At 44.2% G+C, this 17,680-nt stretch overlaps 1 protein-coding gene across 6 annotated transcripts in view; it reads right to left on the bottom strand.

Moving 5' to 3' along the window:
• Positions 1-17,680, bottom strand: part of pxb — a 289,206-nt gene that overhangs the window by 72,866 nt on the left and 198,660 nt on the right. For 4 of the 6 annotated variants that reach the window (XM_043416385.1, XM_043416383.1, XM_043416386.1 and 1 more), the window contains exon 3: positions 973-1,147. In XM_043416385.1, the coding sequence (XP_043272320.1) occupies positions 973-1,131 (159 nt within the window). In that variant the 5' untranslated portion in view covers positions 1,132-1,147. Of the gene's footprint in view, positions 1-972; positions 1,148-1,973; positions 1,986-11,609; positions 12,519-17,680 lie in introns of those variants that run through there. The other 2 variants (XM_043416384.1, XM_043416389.1) reach the window with 2 other exon arrangements.

The raw sequence follows: 17,680 nt of genomic DNA, 5'->3' as shown, positions 1-17,680 counted from the left end.
AATTAATCGACGAGGACGAACAACACGAATGGAAGGACTTTTGGACACGCGGCCAACTTCTGCTCCCATCTTATCGATCGTATATATATATTGACAAAGTTTTGGGGAAATTTGGATAAAGCCCATGGCTATCTCGAGAGAAAAGAGGAGAGAAATGACACTCGGAGTTATCGATATGAAGTGTCCATCTTTGGGCAGTTACTTCCTTTATTAGGGTCGTTGATGTTCGTAAAAGTTAGCCCACTGCAAGAACTGCTGTGCCGGAAGTGTCAGGGAGCTCAGGTAATCGCTCCAAGGGCCTCGAGAACACCCCATTCGCGAGCTTCGCACAGTTACAGTCAAACGCGCGTCCGTCCCTATAGATGTATTTATTCCGAGCTACCCTCGGGGTATTCCGCTCACGATAAATCCGGCCACAAATAACTCGTTCGTCCCGCAGCATAGAGGGTGAAAAATAGAGAGCGTTGTATACATATACGTGCACATAATAATGTATAAGAGATCAAGAGAGCTGGGAGAGAAAAATTCCCGAATCGATAAGCTGCCGGAAGGAAGAGATGCGTCTCTGGTCGGGGGTGGAATAGCACTAAAAAAAGGAACGATCGGGAGAGAAGAATGTGAAGTATATAAGACGCTCTCCGTAGCTGCATCAGCGCTTGGGATCGGTAGGAAATTACTTGGAGGATCGAGAAGTGCTTTTCCTCGTTCTTCTATCTCCGGTGTCTTTTATTCTTTTAATTATTATACCCCGAATGGAGTTGGAAAAATGTTGGCGTGCTGCGCGGGCGTGAAATCAATGTCATTTTCTTGCTCCTTTTTTCCGCGCGATATTTGGAAAGGGGAACGACACGAATTTTCAAAATTTTGGCTACGCTCTTCGTCGCCGGTTCCTCGAAATTTTTCCGTCGCAGTTTGCCTGCTGGAAGAGCCCATCAGAATTTTTGGAATGGTAGGAATGGAATAATGACTTACCGGAAAAGCGCCGCAGTCCTCGAGGTCCGGGATCGTCTCGGGGCAGAAAGTGCCCTCCGTGAGAAAGGGCGGTCGTGGCGGGGGCGGCAGCCGAAACTCAGGTGGCGGGTCTGGGCACTCGGGGCAGTCGAAGCGCTCCAGCGTCTCGAGCTCCTCCATTCTCCTCCTCAGAGCGCTGCAATCAACAAAATGGGAGAGAAATCCACCCTGAATTAATCTCGTCGAGGGCAATATTAATTAGTACATTCGAAAACTTTTGTACGAAAATTGCACGGCTTCGTGTCTTCAATTTCATTCAATTTCGCAGCATTTTTTCCCCTGCGTTCGAAAATGAATTGTAACAAATTTGACTAATTAAAAAAAATCGTCGAGATTACGAGGCAGTAAAGAAGGCAAATGCTGTGTCCGGGGGGGGGGGGAGGAGGAAAAAAAATATTATTACAAGATTGCCCTTCGTGCCCACGCAACGATATCAAAGCTTCAACTTGCGAGAAAGCACCTCGGTCGAGTCATTAAACCGAAAAAGCAAAAAAAAGCTCGCACATTTCATGCAACCTCGCGCCAACGTTAAATGGGATATTTTTCTTTTTCACTGCGATAGAGGGGCTTAATGGAAACATTTTCCACTTTTATCCGCGCGGCACATAGTCCAGCATGTAGCGGAAGAAGAAAGCTTCGGCCACGCGGAGAGAGCGAGACGGGGATAAAAAAACGAGCACGAGATCTCGAGGACTCGGCAAAAGTCGAATTGATAACAACTACACCCGCGGTGGCGAGTTCGTCCTAGAGGAGATTTCTCGCGGGCTTTAATTAAGAGATACGCGCCTGCGGCTGGCGGTCCTCCCCAGCTCTCTCCCCCTTAATGGCCACACTGCTCAACGTTCTCAACGAGCTCGCCAAATGTGAACTTTTTCTGAGGCCACATGTAAAGATACACGTGTATTTATACACGTATATAGATTCGAGGAGATCTCACGAGCAAAGATGTATGCTGTACGTACGTGAAGCTGTGAGCAGATATCGCGATCTCGTTAGCATAGTGCGCACACCTTGCACATGGGATATGGCTAAACGAGAAAAAAACCCGAGCGAGTAGGACGCGTGAGAGAAAATGAGAAACGAAGGGAGAGCGAGTGCGAGCGAGAAACGAGTCGAGTTCCAGCGAGGAGAGATTCTCCGAGGATGTTGCGGGTGGGCCAAGTCCCAGATAGCTCTGGAGGAGGGCAAAATGTGAGGAAGAAAGATACAAGGAAGTGAGAGGATGGGAGGAAGAAGCAGGGAGAGAGAGAGAGAGAGAGAGAGAGAATGGGAGAGAGGGAGATAGTGACAAGGGTTGCATGTACACTGCAGGTCGGTATGCTAATACCTGGACTTAATTACAGCCTCATAATGAATCAGTCACGCCTGCCGCGCCCTGTAAACGCGTATACGTCGCTGATTAATTGTTTGTTCGCTATGTGAATCTAATATATGTATGTGCATGTCTATGTGTATACGTACATACAAATATCTCGGTTTATATATATGCGGATTCGTAGCTGTAATAGTGCTCACATGGATCGGACTCGGTGTACATAAATCCACGTTCGGACTGCATATTATCTTTGTCTGTATGGGGCGAACGATCATCACGAATTTACGCTGCTACGGTTTATTATATACGGATTTGCAGAGACGTACACGCAGGAATCGGGATCATGGGATATTCCGACTATTTACATCTTCAAATGGCAATCGTCGGTTGTTGCGAATTGATCGAGCGTATCGATGAAAATTGACGCGTGATTCGAGATTATGATCGCGCAGAGGCATCTCATTTTTGGCGTGGTTTTAGCGACGGACAGGGTCGCTGGGAATTCGCTTTGCAATGTATCGCGCGGATACTGCACGCACGGAGAGACTTTTATACGAATATTTCGGATGAATTTGCTAGATAGATTTGCCATGTTTTGTAGCAGCACTGTTCTATATCGCCGTTCTATTACATTTTTGATGCCGGAAGCAGTTATTCTCTCAAATTTTACTATGTAGTACGACAGGAAAAATTTAGCTCTGCGATATTCTTACATCGAACGATGTGTATCGATATCCGACGACGTTGAAGTTTGCAACGTTGGAGTTCAACGGAATGAACGAAAAAAAGATTTATAATTAATTATTTTTTTATTTCACGAATTGTCGATGTGGCTTAAAAAATAACGAACTGGAAATTCGGCAGGGAAGAAAATTGGAGATTTACTGGAATTATTTGAGAGTTTTTTTAGATCATTTCGTTGGACTCCAACGTTGGAAACTTCAGCGTCATGACATCCGAATATGTCGCTCGCGTCTTTGGCGAAATGTTAAAAATTGGTTAATTGGACTGGAGAAATTGTTTGAAATTTTACTATGTGTCAACTCGCAACGCCTCATATAATTGGTGGGCGCATGAATTTTGTTATGTTATTGAGCAAAATTCAGTGCGGTAAAAGAGTGCTATGTTATTTCCTAAATTTTCATCAAGTCATTTCATTATTTACTATGTTTTTGATGAAAATTCGCTCAGTTTTCATTTTTGATACAGTACAGCGCGTTATTTACTACGAACTGTGCGTAATGATTCCCCAAACTTTTTCCATTATTTGACGCACTCTGTAGCGATTATTATTATAATATCGATGTGGTCGGGCGTTACTATAAGAACATAGTAATTTTTTCTTCGAAAGTCTCTCCGTGTGGATTGATTCTTGATTTACTTCGAGACTCGTCGTTCGCCCGGTGTTTTCGTTGCGCTTTGATGATTATTTGACTTTTTCAATGGGAAATGTGATGGCGAAGTGGGTGAATTCGTGAGGCATTAAGCTCGTTTGTTCCAAGTGACAGGGAAGCTGTGCGTGCAGTGCTTTTTGCAGGGAAAAGGGAAAGAGGATGAAAAATGGCGGATGAACACGTCGCCGGGGTTCGCCCGCACTCTCGGCGAGCGCGTACAACCTTAATAAATGCAACTTCCGTTTCGCGCTTCCGCTCGGTTCTCTCGTGGCTGGAGATTCAACTGCGGCGTCTCCTGCTTCTCGTTCTCATTTTCGTGCGAGAACCTGGCCGACTATGTAACCGGAATTTACTGTGCTCGCTTCCCTTTTTTTTCCGCGCTTTTTTATCCCCCATTTCGTCTCCTTCTCGCGCGGCACCTGCTGAGTTATGGGAAAGGGAATCACATGAGTTATTGGCCACGGAAAAATCTCCCGTTCGGAAAACTCCGCTCACGATTCCTCGACGCTTATTTTCGCTCCATCCAATTCTACAGGTTCTTCGGATTTGCATGATTGCTCGTCAACATGAATCCCCACCGAAATTGGGCTGATTAAGCCCAACGAGAAAGCCCCCGGACTAGGCCCCATTTATCCGTCGTATTTCATTCCCTACGTGTCTTACTTCCCAACGAATATGCGCCGCGCATATGCCCCAAAACGTGTACACGAATATCCTGCATATACGAGTTTTCGACTATTTCGGTCATAGACCGTAAATTTCCGACCTCAGCGCTGGACGCAGACCGTGTAAATTCATTATGAAAATACTCCGCGCACGTAGTGTAGGTGTTATATCTCGTCAGCCGCGTCCGTCAACAGACATTTACATGCGAACGTACACACACACGAACACACGCCGGCTAAATCCCGAGCAAAGAGCACAGTTCGCTCTCAAAGTTGAAAATGTGTGTTCGAGAGACCGAAAAGGACTTTCGCCCATTTCATCCGAGTTATTCTATGATGTGAAGTTATTTTCGACCCGGCCGTTGGATCCCATTCAATTTCCAAATGCTGACACGCTCAAGGATTTTACACGAATAACCATCATTTCATTCACTCCATTCGCGCCACACCGTCTCTCTGTTTTTTGTTTCATATTCTAATTGTACTAAACTTGCGCTCCAAATCGGCTCTTTTTTCGTTGGTGCAACACTCCGAATGAATGGCAGCGAATTTCCGGAGTCCAATTTTCCCTGCAGTCGTGAGTCCACGAGGTTCAGTTGAGCAAAACAAAATGGAGCTCCAAGTTTGCAACGTTGGAGTCTAACGAAATGACGGAAAAAAAATATTTTTAATTCGCCAATTTTTTATTTCACGAAGTATCAGTGCAGGTTGGGAAACTACGAATTGGAAATTCGACAGGAAACGAAATTGGAGAATTACTGGAATTTTTGGAGAATTTGTTTAGATCATTTCGTTGGACTCCACGTTGCAAACTTCAGCCTCACGATAATTATATGTGAGCATCGTTCAAGCTTCGTAAACATTCGAGATCCTCCGAACGGAATATTCAGCGTTTCACGAGTTAAATGTTATTTCGCGTTTATTTCGAGTGCGTCCACTGATTTTGGGGTGCGCGATTTTTGATTTATTTCGTCATTATATCGAGCGGTTGGTGCATAAACATTTTTCAGGTCCGCGCATTCGTTTCGATTTCCTCAACTGAATCGTCGTTCCTATTCGCACCCGCGGGATAAAATGACTGAAAAACACGTGATGTATACGCGGCCTCAGGTAAAATTCAATATCAGTGCTCGACCCAAATGCAAATCGGTAATCCGTGAGGACGTGAAAACAGGGACAACCAGAATGTGACGTATTTTAGTACGTAATACGGGAATATTTTCAAACTTTCAAATCTATGAGTAAATTATTAAATGGAATCGTAGCCGTTGCACGAACAGCTGGAGCAGAGGTGGAAAAAATATTAAAAAAACGTGAATATTGAGAAAAACGTTGGAAAAAGTATTTCGGTTTACCGCGCATTGGAAAAAACGGATCTTTCTGGTGAAAATAAGGTTTAGCAGAAAAACCTTTTTTATTTTTGCTACGAAACAATATTTTCCGGGCGGAATTCGTTAGCACGAAAACTGCCTGACATTACATTTCGACTCGGCCAGTGAATGTATTTCCGGATGGATTAGTTTAATACTTTTTAGTTAAGTAAGCTGATTAAGTGAATGAATATTTTGGCAAAAGCTTGCGAAATTCATGGAGAATCCATTCGCGCGTTCTGCGCTCGGCCGAAACCTCGAGATGGAGATTACTCGCGGAATATTAATATTTCATTTTACCGAGGCACCGACATTGAATACTATGGAGAATTAAACTGATTAATTAATTAATAAACAAATTAATTGCATCGCTGCACCGAGCGCGGAATTAAATCCGGTCAACGGTGATGCGAACCAAACATCGCTAGAGCCACAGGCACTCGCCCACTCACGGGCGCGAATATAAAAAAACAACCCACGAAAGAAGAATCGGACCAACGACCATTTGTAATTCGATCAATGTGAGGCAACATTCAGATTATTATTACGGCGCTTGTAAACAGCAGGCAGAAAACGGTCTGGCAATGCAATCAGGGGTGATACAATCACATGATTCCTCGCCCTCCCGTGGCGCTCGTTTGTCTCCGTAAAATCCAGACATAAGGACGAACATCCTTAAGAAATCTACAGGCAGTCTTCCGAGTCGTGTCTCGCGGTTTGAGATCAGAGCACGGTTGTGCGAAACTCTGAAAAGGTTTCAACGATCATTTTTCGGCTACTGAATCAACACCGAGGAAGCCCAAACCATGTTGAAACGTTCACAAATATTTCGTTCGCTCGATTTTCAAATAGACGCGGCAGCGGCTCGACGCCAAGTTTTAAAAAAAACTAGTCTGCAAAAAAAGCCGTTCTCACGGATCTGAAAACTATAGTGGCGATTTTTTTTCGATTTTTCTCTTTCAATTGGTTCTCGTTGCCGAAACATTTCGGACATTTTGATTTGCGCGCTTTCCTGGCGAGTCACACGAGCCTAAGTCTCATTAAACTGCAACAAAATTTTGTCAACGCAAACTCGACATAAATTTTTCATCGTTTCAACAAATTTTCGTTCCGCAGTACGAAGAAATTTATAAATTCGAGATTTTTCGACCCGTCGAATGTTTCAACAGAATTGCGCGCGTTCTCAGGAAAAAACCGAACAACAGTATAGTGCGAGTGTCTGGCCGGAGAATGAGAGATTTCGTTTCTCGTGAATTCTCGAGCACAATTGCAGAGTCTCGTTTGACAAACAAAAGTGTCTTTTGTGCTCGAGGAGAGCACACGCGATTACGGAACTTGGTCAAAGATAACGACGTCAGGAGCGCCGTACCGGTCGAACTTATGGGCGCACACGTATTTCTGTGTGTACAAGTATACATAGCAGCCGTGTACTTCGTTACGCACCGGAAGAGCTTTTGCTGATAAGCCGACAAGATCTCTCGAGAGCGCGGAGAGCGTGTATACACGGCCACTGTCTTCCAGCAGCTTTCCCTTCACCTCGACAAAGACCGACTGATTGCCTGATTAGATGTGCTCGATCCTCGGTCAGAGACCTCCTCTAGCTTCGCTTCCCACTCGAAGCAACCCTCGTTACACTTATCATTGCGATTATTTTTATGATTTCTGGTCACTCGCGTCGTGCCGCGCGTGTGTGGCAACTCCGGTTACGTGAGCTTGCTTCGCATATAACGATTTCATCGCTTCCCCTTCGACGTCCTCGGACAGCATTTTTTTCATCAGCACTCGAACGCCTCGTTCGATCGGCGGAAAAATTACGTCCTGGCGGAGCAGGTCGAAAATAATATTCCACGGGATGCTGAAGCTTGCAACGTTGGAGTCCAACGCGAGGAAGGAAAAAAACATTTGTAATTCACCAAAAGTATCGGTGCAAGTTGAAAAAGTAAGAATTGTAAATTCGGCGGCGATAAAAATTGGAGAATTACCGGAATCATTGAAGCCTGTTTTTCACTGAAATTTTCTTTGGAAATTGATTTTCGAGCTTTAACAGCCTGATCTTTTGCTCTCATTTCCGGGAGTTTATTGAACCGCTAAAATCTGCGACGCTGAAGTTTGCAATATACGCTAATTCGCCATGGACGAAATTGGAGAATTAGTGAATTTATCGGAGGGTTTTTACGTCATTTTGTTGGACTCCAACGTTGCGAACTCCAGCAGCGTCATTAAAATCTGACTTTTGCAGAGGGGGCGAAATTCCCTTCCGGGGACTCTCGCCTCGTAGCAGCGTTTAAAGGATCGGGTTTGGTCAACTAAATGCGATAATATACGTGAGGATATAAATGTAGGTTTCGTGCGTGTCTGTATTGATGTACATAAAAGAGGGATGAAGGGTCGCACGTGGTATATTAATTCTGGCTGGTACGTATGAGCCCAGAACTCGAAGAGTCTGCTCCTCGAGCGAGCTCATCTCTATGCTAATCTCTTTGCTCTGTTTCCATCCGAGTTATCTTCGTCCTCGTGTCGTGACGTTATTTTCGATCGGGGGCGAGAGTGTTCTATGAAAACAATAAAGGCGGGGAGTGAACGGATTTATTCGGGTGGAGATTAATATTGCGATTTACCGAACGTTCTTGTCTGGAGGAGCGAAGAGAAGGAAAAAACATAGCGAGTCGTTTGTCATTCGATTGTTCAAAGTATAAAAATGCGTTTTTGTATGTATTCGAACTCGCTTCACTCGATTGTTTCGCAACTGCGAGTCTCACTTCGGAATGAATTATTCAAAATATCTCAATGAAATTTGAACTTTCGCATTGAAATGAGGTCGCAGCCAGCGCCCTTTACGACCTCACGAACACACGCGAAAACGGTCGCCTAAAAGCTCCCGGCAAAGTGCACCTCCGCGATCGCGCGCTCCGCAGCTGCAACTCTACTTTGACTCTTTTCCTAAATTATTTCTTTTCCCCGGCTGCGATCGGGCCTCCGCCAGCAAATTTATGAGCCGAGCCATACTCCGGATCGTTTAGGGCGAACCTTTAGAATCGTTTTATTGCTCGTTAACCCCTCGCGCGAGCGCTCGCCCCCGCGTAGATATAACGTGTCCTCGTTCTCCTTAACGTCCCATGTTTCGAGAATAAAAAGTACCGGAAAGAACTCCGCGGAGAAAGCCATTCCCGAATCTCTCTCATCCCGACAACGAGCTTAGAACAATTCTCGTGAAAAGTATACGATCAAGGGGAAGCGGAACGGCGGCGGTGAGCGCGCGGGACACACGAAATATCGAAACGGTCAACGCGATCCTGATACACAGGCCTTTCCGCGTGAAGATCCGATCGTTCCGGAGTTCCGTCCGCAAGCGAATTGGACGTTTTATTTCAAACACTCTAAAATCATATTTCACACTTTTCTTCCATTTGCGACAGCTGTCAAAAGTTTCGATCAGAGATCAATGAATTTAAACTTCTCGGGGAAGCGCAATTCGGAGAGGAATTAATGATTTTTTCCATTTTTTCTCATTGCGAAGAACGGTCCTCGAAGAAGTTTGAAAATATTTCAAGAAGGAACGTTCGTCGTCGAGGAATATTGAGATTTTGTTGACGACGCTGAAGTTTGCAACGTTGGAGTAGTGCAACGGAATGAACGAAAAAAACACTCGTAATTCAGCAAATTTTTATTTCACGAAGCGCACCGGTGTAGGTTGAAAAACTAGCAATTGCAAATTCGGCAGGAAACGAAATTAGAGAATTACTTAAATTATCGGAAACTTTTTTTAGATCACTACTTGTTTGGACTCCAACGCTGCAAACTTCAGCGTAATTTTTGTTGAATTTCTCGTTGCTGGATGTATTTTTATTTAGAGATTTAAGACACGTATTTTTCCAGAAGAGTGGAGGAGAGAAAAGTACGTGAATATATACACGAGAGAAAGGTTTATCTTTGGAATATATGTTTTTTCCTCCCGATTCTCTCGAAGAGTTGCCGTCCCTGGCAGACACACTAACCGGTGGCTCTCAGGGGTTGCTACGCCCGCACTCAACTCGAGCCGAGCCCCGCCGCGCCGCGCCGCGATCCATATAGTAGTAGTATATTTGTAGATCTGGAGTTGCGCTACGCCGAGCTACCGGTCTGGCACTGCAGCCCTCCCGGCAGCCTGGAAATCATCCCCATGGTGAAATACACCGAAATAAACGAAGCGAATTCGTGGCAGCGTCGGCAACAGAAACTCTTGTGTTCTCTCCTTCGCGCTCGCGCTCTCTCTTTCTCTTTCAATGAAACGCCAGCGAGCGCGCGAGAGTGCAGGCTGAATCATCAACGATAAACTACTTGTGTTATTCCGTCAACTATAATACACAGTTGACCGAGCCACTTGTGTTTATTTGAAGAATTGCGAAGCTTCGATGTCTTTTATGCAGCTTTATTCGATCAAAGATAAAAGTAGAAATTCGCAGTTGAAAGAAAGTTTTCAATGTTCGACACTCGCCTTCTCGACGAATAAAGAACGATTTTGCGATCCTCGCATTATTGTGGCTGTGGGAATTGGAGTTCACAGAAATTTACGGAATCCCGTTGGCTCCGTTCGAGGGAATAATCTCTTTAGCATTTTTAGCCTCGAATTTATTCACTTTTTCCAACTTGAATCTTCAATCCGTGTGCAGAATTTAATAAAAATTTGTTCGCTCGTTCGGGCGTGGAGTACGGAAGAAAATGTGATTTTTTTAAGGCTTTCTAAACGACGGGAAATTTTGGTGGAGTTGAAAAGTAAATTTCACTGCGAGTTTTATTTTCCCGGTCGACTTATGCCCCCCATTATGAGAGCTTACGAGCGGATATATACGCGGACGAAAGCGCAAATTCAGTAGGAAGTATCGAGGCAAAAGTTTGCACCGATAAATGTCACGACGACGCCAGGCGATGTGAAGAAAAGGAAAATTATATCGGAAGTTTCGTCGTATTCTCGTGCAACGAATACGGAGCTCGTTGTTTCCGAGTCACGGACTAATTTCGCGTAATTTATCTATTCGTAATTATGAGGCACGTTTCATTCGCGGAATTTGCGTTGGAAGTATCGAAGAAAAAAGGATAAAAAAGTGAAAGGGTTTTCGAGAGGCGGGCTAAATCGTGCGCGAATCGTTTATAAACGTGTCGACCAAAAAACGAGCTGGCACACGATGAACGCGATGAAATTTTCGCTTTTTTTCGTCCCCAAATTCTCCTCCTCGGTCGCGCGAACTAACGCGAGGGCCAGGAATAAAGTGAAAAAAAGGAAGCGCCGCACGACGAAACCTGGCAGTTTCCCTTTTTTTTCGTCGTTTGTCCTAAATTGTGCCAACGACACTGAAAAAGAGAGCGAGCGCCGGGAGGGGGCTGAGATATTAATTTTTTAAAGTGAATTCCAGCTCCGGAAACTCGTGATGAAATACACGTCCTCAGGACTGGAAGTTACCATTTCTCGTCACGTGAAAATAGTTTGCACGTGGTACACGACACATAAACTGCGAGCGGTTTGCTGCGTTTATTCCTATTCGGCTTTTTTTTTGTCGCGTTACAAAAAATCATCTCCGGAGTAGTTTCAACACAGATTTTTTGCTTTAACGCTCATCTGCACACCATATATTTCGGCCATATTCAGCAAGCACCACTGCATCACTCGGAATGGGCCAGGGAAAAATATAAATTCCCGTGGACCACACGGCACAATATTTGTTTAAACAACTCTCGCATTTTTCGATCTAAAAATGAGTTTCGCTATGAGAAATGAAATATCTCTTCAGAGGGGAACGAAGCGCGCACGCAGGTACTCGTGTTCGAGGAAACGCGAAAACGGATGTCATTCGTAAATTGCGAATAAATAACTGCTCACCTAAAAAATTCGGGCGACAGTGTGCCGATTCGCTACGACTGCATATCCGTTAGGTAATAATGAATGTGAAACCGTCGATCGATCGGTGTCAGTGGACTTTTGTTGTCGTACACACGCACGAAAACTCGGTTATTCAATGTCGAAAGAAAAATGGAATTTTTCAATGATTTCTTTCAACCCGGGCGATCTGCCAGTGCACCAAATCAGAGAGCGTCCTTCGATTTTTTCCTTCACACACAGCACAGACACAGGCACACAGAAAACACTTTATCCAGAATAAATAGAGCACTCTGTATCCACAAAGGAGTCGAAGAATCAAAACACTTTTTTTCGTTACGTCGTGAAAACAAAGAATCACGAAGCAACACTCGAGCACTGCGTGTACGAAGACCGGTCGAGTCTTCTATTTTGCACTTTTTTTCTGCGCCCAACTTTCGGCCAGTTTCGCTCGTGGCACCGTTACAGCAAGCTTACAGCAAAATAATAAAGCGTTTGGCCACTCGAATATATTCGACAAAAAAAAGCCGATTAGCACTCGTTCACAAGCCCACTGACAGTTGTCAATCACGATTTCGAACAGACGATTATTTCGGTGCTAAATCACCGAGCGATTGTTGCATCTCCTCGATTTTAAATAACGTCAAATCGGGCTACGTTTCATCCCCAATGAATCGTGTCCAACGTTCAGAGGACTGTCGAAAAGAGCGAACGAAAGACCTGTCGATAAATAATATCGCGAATCGTTACAAAACAGCGCTCCCTTCACCAAGCATTATCCAGTCGTTCTTCGCGATTTAAATGTTATTCGGAGTGTTTAGATTTGGTAGAGGAACGCGCGAACACGCGTTAATTATCCTCGAGTCGAAGTGTCATTGAAACGACGCTCGCTTGGTGGCGGCGCGCGGCACACTGTTGCTCCGTCCGTACTTTCATCCGGATCTTCCAACTCCTCGGTGCGGTTCGTCTGCCTGAGTTTCCCCCACTCCCCACTCTCCACTCCCGTTCTCCCATGCCCTTCTCCGCCGTCGATTTAACCCCTCCTCGCCCTCGTGCAACCCCTGTTCCCGCTGCCCGCTGCTGGCGCTACTTTACTTTCCCCTCGTGAGTCGACCGCACGGTACCGCCAGAGAGACACGCGATAAACGTGTCTCACACACGGCGTATACACCGTTCTACGCAACACACGAACCTCCGCACTATTTATTAAGCACATATACATCCTTCGTATGTACCGTTTATGTGTATTTAATATGCGGAAAGAGGAGTGATTGGCCCGAAAACAGAAATTCGATGTGGACTGGCATATTAGAATTTTTTCCGGACACAAAGTTAATTAAAACGGAAATGGGGAAAAAGAAACCGGCGCGTTTCGACGATCCGTGATGTCCGTTCGCGTTCGCTATTCTCTTTTCCATTTTCATTTTTCCTCGAGTTGTTCCAACGGGAGGAATTATTAGTCCGAAATATCAAAATTTCACGTCGACTGACGTTTTGACTGACAGTTTTATTATCGTGATACAAATGCGATGAAAACGGTAGATCCCGGAGCCAAAAATTCCTTTCGATAATCCATTTTATTTTCGTACTTTTGTTCTGTTTCTCGTTGAACTGTTTTTGTTTTTTTTTCTTCTTCTTTCTTTTCAACTCGAAAGTATTCGGATTTAAGTATTCGAAGGTATTCGAATTATTCAAACGGTCCCTCCCATTCGGAGGTTTATTTTGTGCCGCGCTCGATGTCGGTTGTCAGTATTTTTTGAAATTTCAATATTTCATTATTCTTCAAACTAATTTGACGCTATCGCGCATCAAACATAACAATTTTTTTTTCCGACACGCAAAAGCACGCGGACGTTCGAGCGATAACCTCCGCTCGGAATGAAGTGCCTAACATCCTTTTTCAGAAGGGCGTTGTAAAGGTCGTTACACAGTTATTTATTGCGTGTCAGAAAAAGCTAATCATAGAAAGCTCGGGAAAAAAACGGTCTGCGGACCTGCAGACCTAACGAGGCCTCTAAACGCCGCTTAAGTGATTTTAAGCGATAATTTGTGCAAATTATTTACGACCCGTTTGTAAATATTTTCTCCGCTATTTATTTCTTGCCCACGTCTTCTCTTTATTGCACGATATAAAGACCCTCGCTCCAGTCCATGAAATAAAAATGCTATTGTGTGACGAGCGACGCCGCTCGCCGGACGTCAAGCCGTATTCCAAAGCGAGCACTCCAGTAATTAAACATTTCGAAATATCGATTTATGAAGTTTGTAAATCATAAGAATCGGAAAAAAAGAGTTTTCCTTAAGAACCATAAAAAAAATGTCATTTCTCGGGTTTTTCGTACCCCGAATTGCCGCTTACTCCATGCATCATTGAGAAAACGTTCGACAGTGACGCGCACCGGGGATGTTCGAGATTTTGAAGAAAAAGGGAAAAATCCGGGGGAAAAACCTGTTCGACGAGAAGAAGGGAGGGGCGCGGAGCAGGGAACCGAGTTTTTGGTGCGTAAACCCGCGTGCAGCGAGTCCACGCTCGAGTGAGCGTAAAAAGCAACGTGCTGCCGCGGCAAGAGCGGTGGGGAGAGGAGCGTGCAATGGAGGGGACAGCTACCGTGGACTTTTTGGGGAGAGCCGGAGCCGCAGCGTGCGTTCTACGACGGCGATGGAAAATATTGATGTATATTTGAGTGGAGTAGTGGAGATGAGCTCGTACGGTGCTGCCCTCGTGCCTCAGTCCGGGCCAATTTTGCGGCGAAAACTGGAACCTTGAAATCACGACGATGGGAGAGCCGAGAGTACGAGTGGCTCTCGGAAGATTCCGCGGAGTTTCCTTTTCTCCCTCCGTCGCCCTTGCTCTCTTTCTTTCGGTTAATACTTCTGCTAACTCACAAATTTCCCTCTTCACCCTCAACTCACAATGGCTCTTTTCGCCCCGAGTTCTCGCTCGGCTTTGTAAGAAAATTGAGGTGTTATTTGAAAAGTTGATGGAATTTTGTCCCAGGTCTCCTCGGAGATTTCGTTTTTCTAGATTTCCTCTCCGCAGTTTCAACCTCTCTGTTAAAGGCGCCTTTAATTGCTAGAGTTTCAAGGGCTAGTGCCCAAATTTACAGACTCCAACTCGTGGAGCAACACTTTCTTTCAATCGGCAATCCTCGTCGTTGACGCACTCGAGCCGAAGCACCCAGTGGGTTTTATCGCGTGCAGCCTTTTATTGCGCTCCTTCAATTATTCGACGAAAAAAAAATATTGCTGCCGTTCATATTTCCTTTCGTCGATGTTATTTCTCGATCGGAATTTTTTTAAACGAATTGGAAATTGAACGCGTTTGTCGATCGACAAATCTTCGACGAGTCGACCAGATTTTTGTGACGTTTCTGAAAACAACAATTTTTCGTCGATGGATCAATTTTTTCGCGGACATTGCAATTTAGGAGAGCTTTACCGAAAAATCGTCATTCCCCGAAACGTGATTTTCTCCGGTTTCATGCGAACATAAAAGTTTTTAAGAACGAGGAAGATTTGGCCGATTTTTGGGGAAGACCCATTTCGGAATATTGACCGTTTTTTTTTTTTTTTTTATTTATGAGGAAAAGAATTCGAAACTCATATAAGTTTCCTTGCGAGATATTCGCTCCGAGATGGGGCAAAGTTCAGTGGGAAATCTCGTCTTGACTTCCTGACGTTACAAGCGTACGTGTGTGCGAGTTAAAGTGTGCGTACGCGGAGGGTGCGAGGTTGTGGCTTCGAAACACGACTCGGGTGCATGTTTTCCGAGTAGGCTTTTCTTGAGAGTCTCGCTTTCCCTTTTTTTGGAGGGTAAATTCAAGCGTAAATTGAGACTTCGAGAGTGGTCAGAAGCGATTATTTTACAACGAGGTATACACAAACTCCTACGCGGATGAAGCTCTAAATTCGGATTCAAGCTCCAGCTTTTAAAATGAATTTTGTATCGTTAAGAATTTTCATGAAATTATTCGATCCCATATAAATTCTATGATTATATCATAATCACTGCAATTATATCGGGATTATTTAAGGACCATTGCAAGGTGAGATTCTCGTGCACGAGTTCAATCTCGATTTCAGATTGAACAATTTTTCACTCGATTTAGGTTTACTTCGTCGTTTAATTTTCTTTATTTTGGATCCTCTTCCTGGTGTGGTCTCTCGTGTTTCTCGAGGAGCCTGGACACGAACTCGTCGCTCTCGTAATCCCGTGACACGAAGATCTTTATCTCTCGGAGAGAGCACAGAGAAACGCGTCGTCGCGTTCTCGTGCGAGCGAAGGATCTCGCTGCTGTTCTTCGTCGCTTTGTGCCTCGGTCGAGGCCGTGGCCACTCCGAAACCGGTCGCTATTCATATATGTATATATATAGGCTGTTGCTCGGGGCCGAGAGTGTGCTGAGGGAAAGATGCACGCGTGAAATGATCGCGAGGTTTTGACAAGAGGACGTCAGACATAAAAAATAAAAGTATAACTAAAAATAAAATAAAAGTCTGTCCTGCTGGGTAGCGTTGACTCGAAAAAAGTCGATTTCATTCACTAATGAAAAGAGGTCGGAGCACTACTGTAAAGATGATGGATATTGTTCCAACGAATTCGTCAAAAATCCCAGTTTCTACGATGAAAATGAAAATAAGTGGTCGGACTGAGCTCAATTTTCTTTGTTTCGTTCCATCAATCACCGAGTCGAATGCATTGATCGAGCGCTTCGTCAGATTCAGCGAAACATGACTTTTCATAAGAATTTCGTAACATTTGAACAAGGTTGAAGCACACGATTCGAGCGTTTATTGATTATTTCATACGTGTCATGATAAAGTCATCACTCTCGTTGATGGTGAGTGAAAAAGAAATAAATCACGAGGAAGGGAGGGAGGGAGGGAGAGTCGTGAAGTGAGTCGGGAGTTTGACGTACGCGCGAATTCACTGAGAAAATAAGAGATCTCGTCATTTTTCATAACGAGAAAGACTCGATCTCGAGGAGAGCCAACGCGGAAGAGTGCGTGAGGGATCCCAGCAGGGGGAGCGAATAGTTGGTGAGGTAAAAGGGGAGTAAGCGCGTGCCTTGCATGAAGAAGAGGAGGAAGAAAATACCCTGGCGCCGATAGATTTAGCACCGGGAGTGAGAAGATGTAATCTTCAGAAATCCTCAAGCTGAGCGAGACCGAGAAGAGGAATAGATCGTCGTATATATCGCCCAGTCCTTATTTTCTCTTTTTCTCGACAAAACCCACTGTTAACGTTACCCGATACTGTAGTTTTCCGTCCGGGAGACCTTACCACTAACCCCTAATCTATTTCCCATCTTCGGTAGCAAAACACTATTCGACTTGCAATCTTCAACTTTTTTATCTTCTGCTCATAATACCTGTACTCTCGAACCGACTCAACGATTCCACTCACACTCGGTACTGAATCTCAGACCTCGAAGAATTTCGTTGAATAGACGTTTTTGTGTTATTTGGGGAATAAAAACATATCAACCCGAAGGAGAGTGTTTGGAGATGTCGAGAAGTCGAGTAGAATTTAATCAACCGCAATCCAGTTAAGGCGAGATATCCCTTTAGAATTTTGCAAACAAAAACGATTTTTTTTACATATTTCGAAAATATATGATACTCGAAGAATATACTGACCGAAGGAAAAAGTACTCAATATTTGCGGAGTAGTCGCGTATAATCAGAAGTCACTACTGTTAATAATAATTTCCACATGTTGAAACTTTAAACGCGATTATCTCGGAATTATTTTTTGAAAAAAACTGCTCGTGTTGTAGCTCAAAAAGTTATGGACCGATCTGAATGAAATTTCGGGAAGTTACTTTCAGCATTATTATTGGAAGGATATATCCAAGTTTCAAAAAGTAGCAGGCAAGTAAATTACTTTTTTGGGGTCAAATATATGTCGAAAAAATGGTCGAAAATTCGAACTTCTAAGTAAATAGACTCTCAAATGTTCTATTTTGCACTTTGTCGTCATTTTTTAGGTACATCGCCTTCCCCTTAACGTGTCATCGAAACGAATGACACTTGTTGAATAATTTTCAGATTAACAGAATAAAAGTGACAACTG

This window comes from Venturia canescens, chromosome 4 (assembly GCF_019457755.1).
Source record: "Venturia canescens isolate UGA chromosome 4, ASM1945775v1, whole genome shotgun sequence".
NCBI lineage: Eukaryota > Metazoa > Arthropoda > Insecta > Hymenoptera > Ichneumonidae > Venturia > Venturia canescens.
This window is presented reverse-complemented; position numbering and strand designations above follow the sequence as displayed.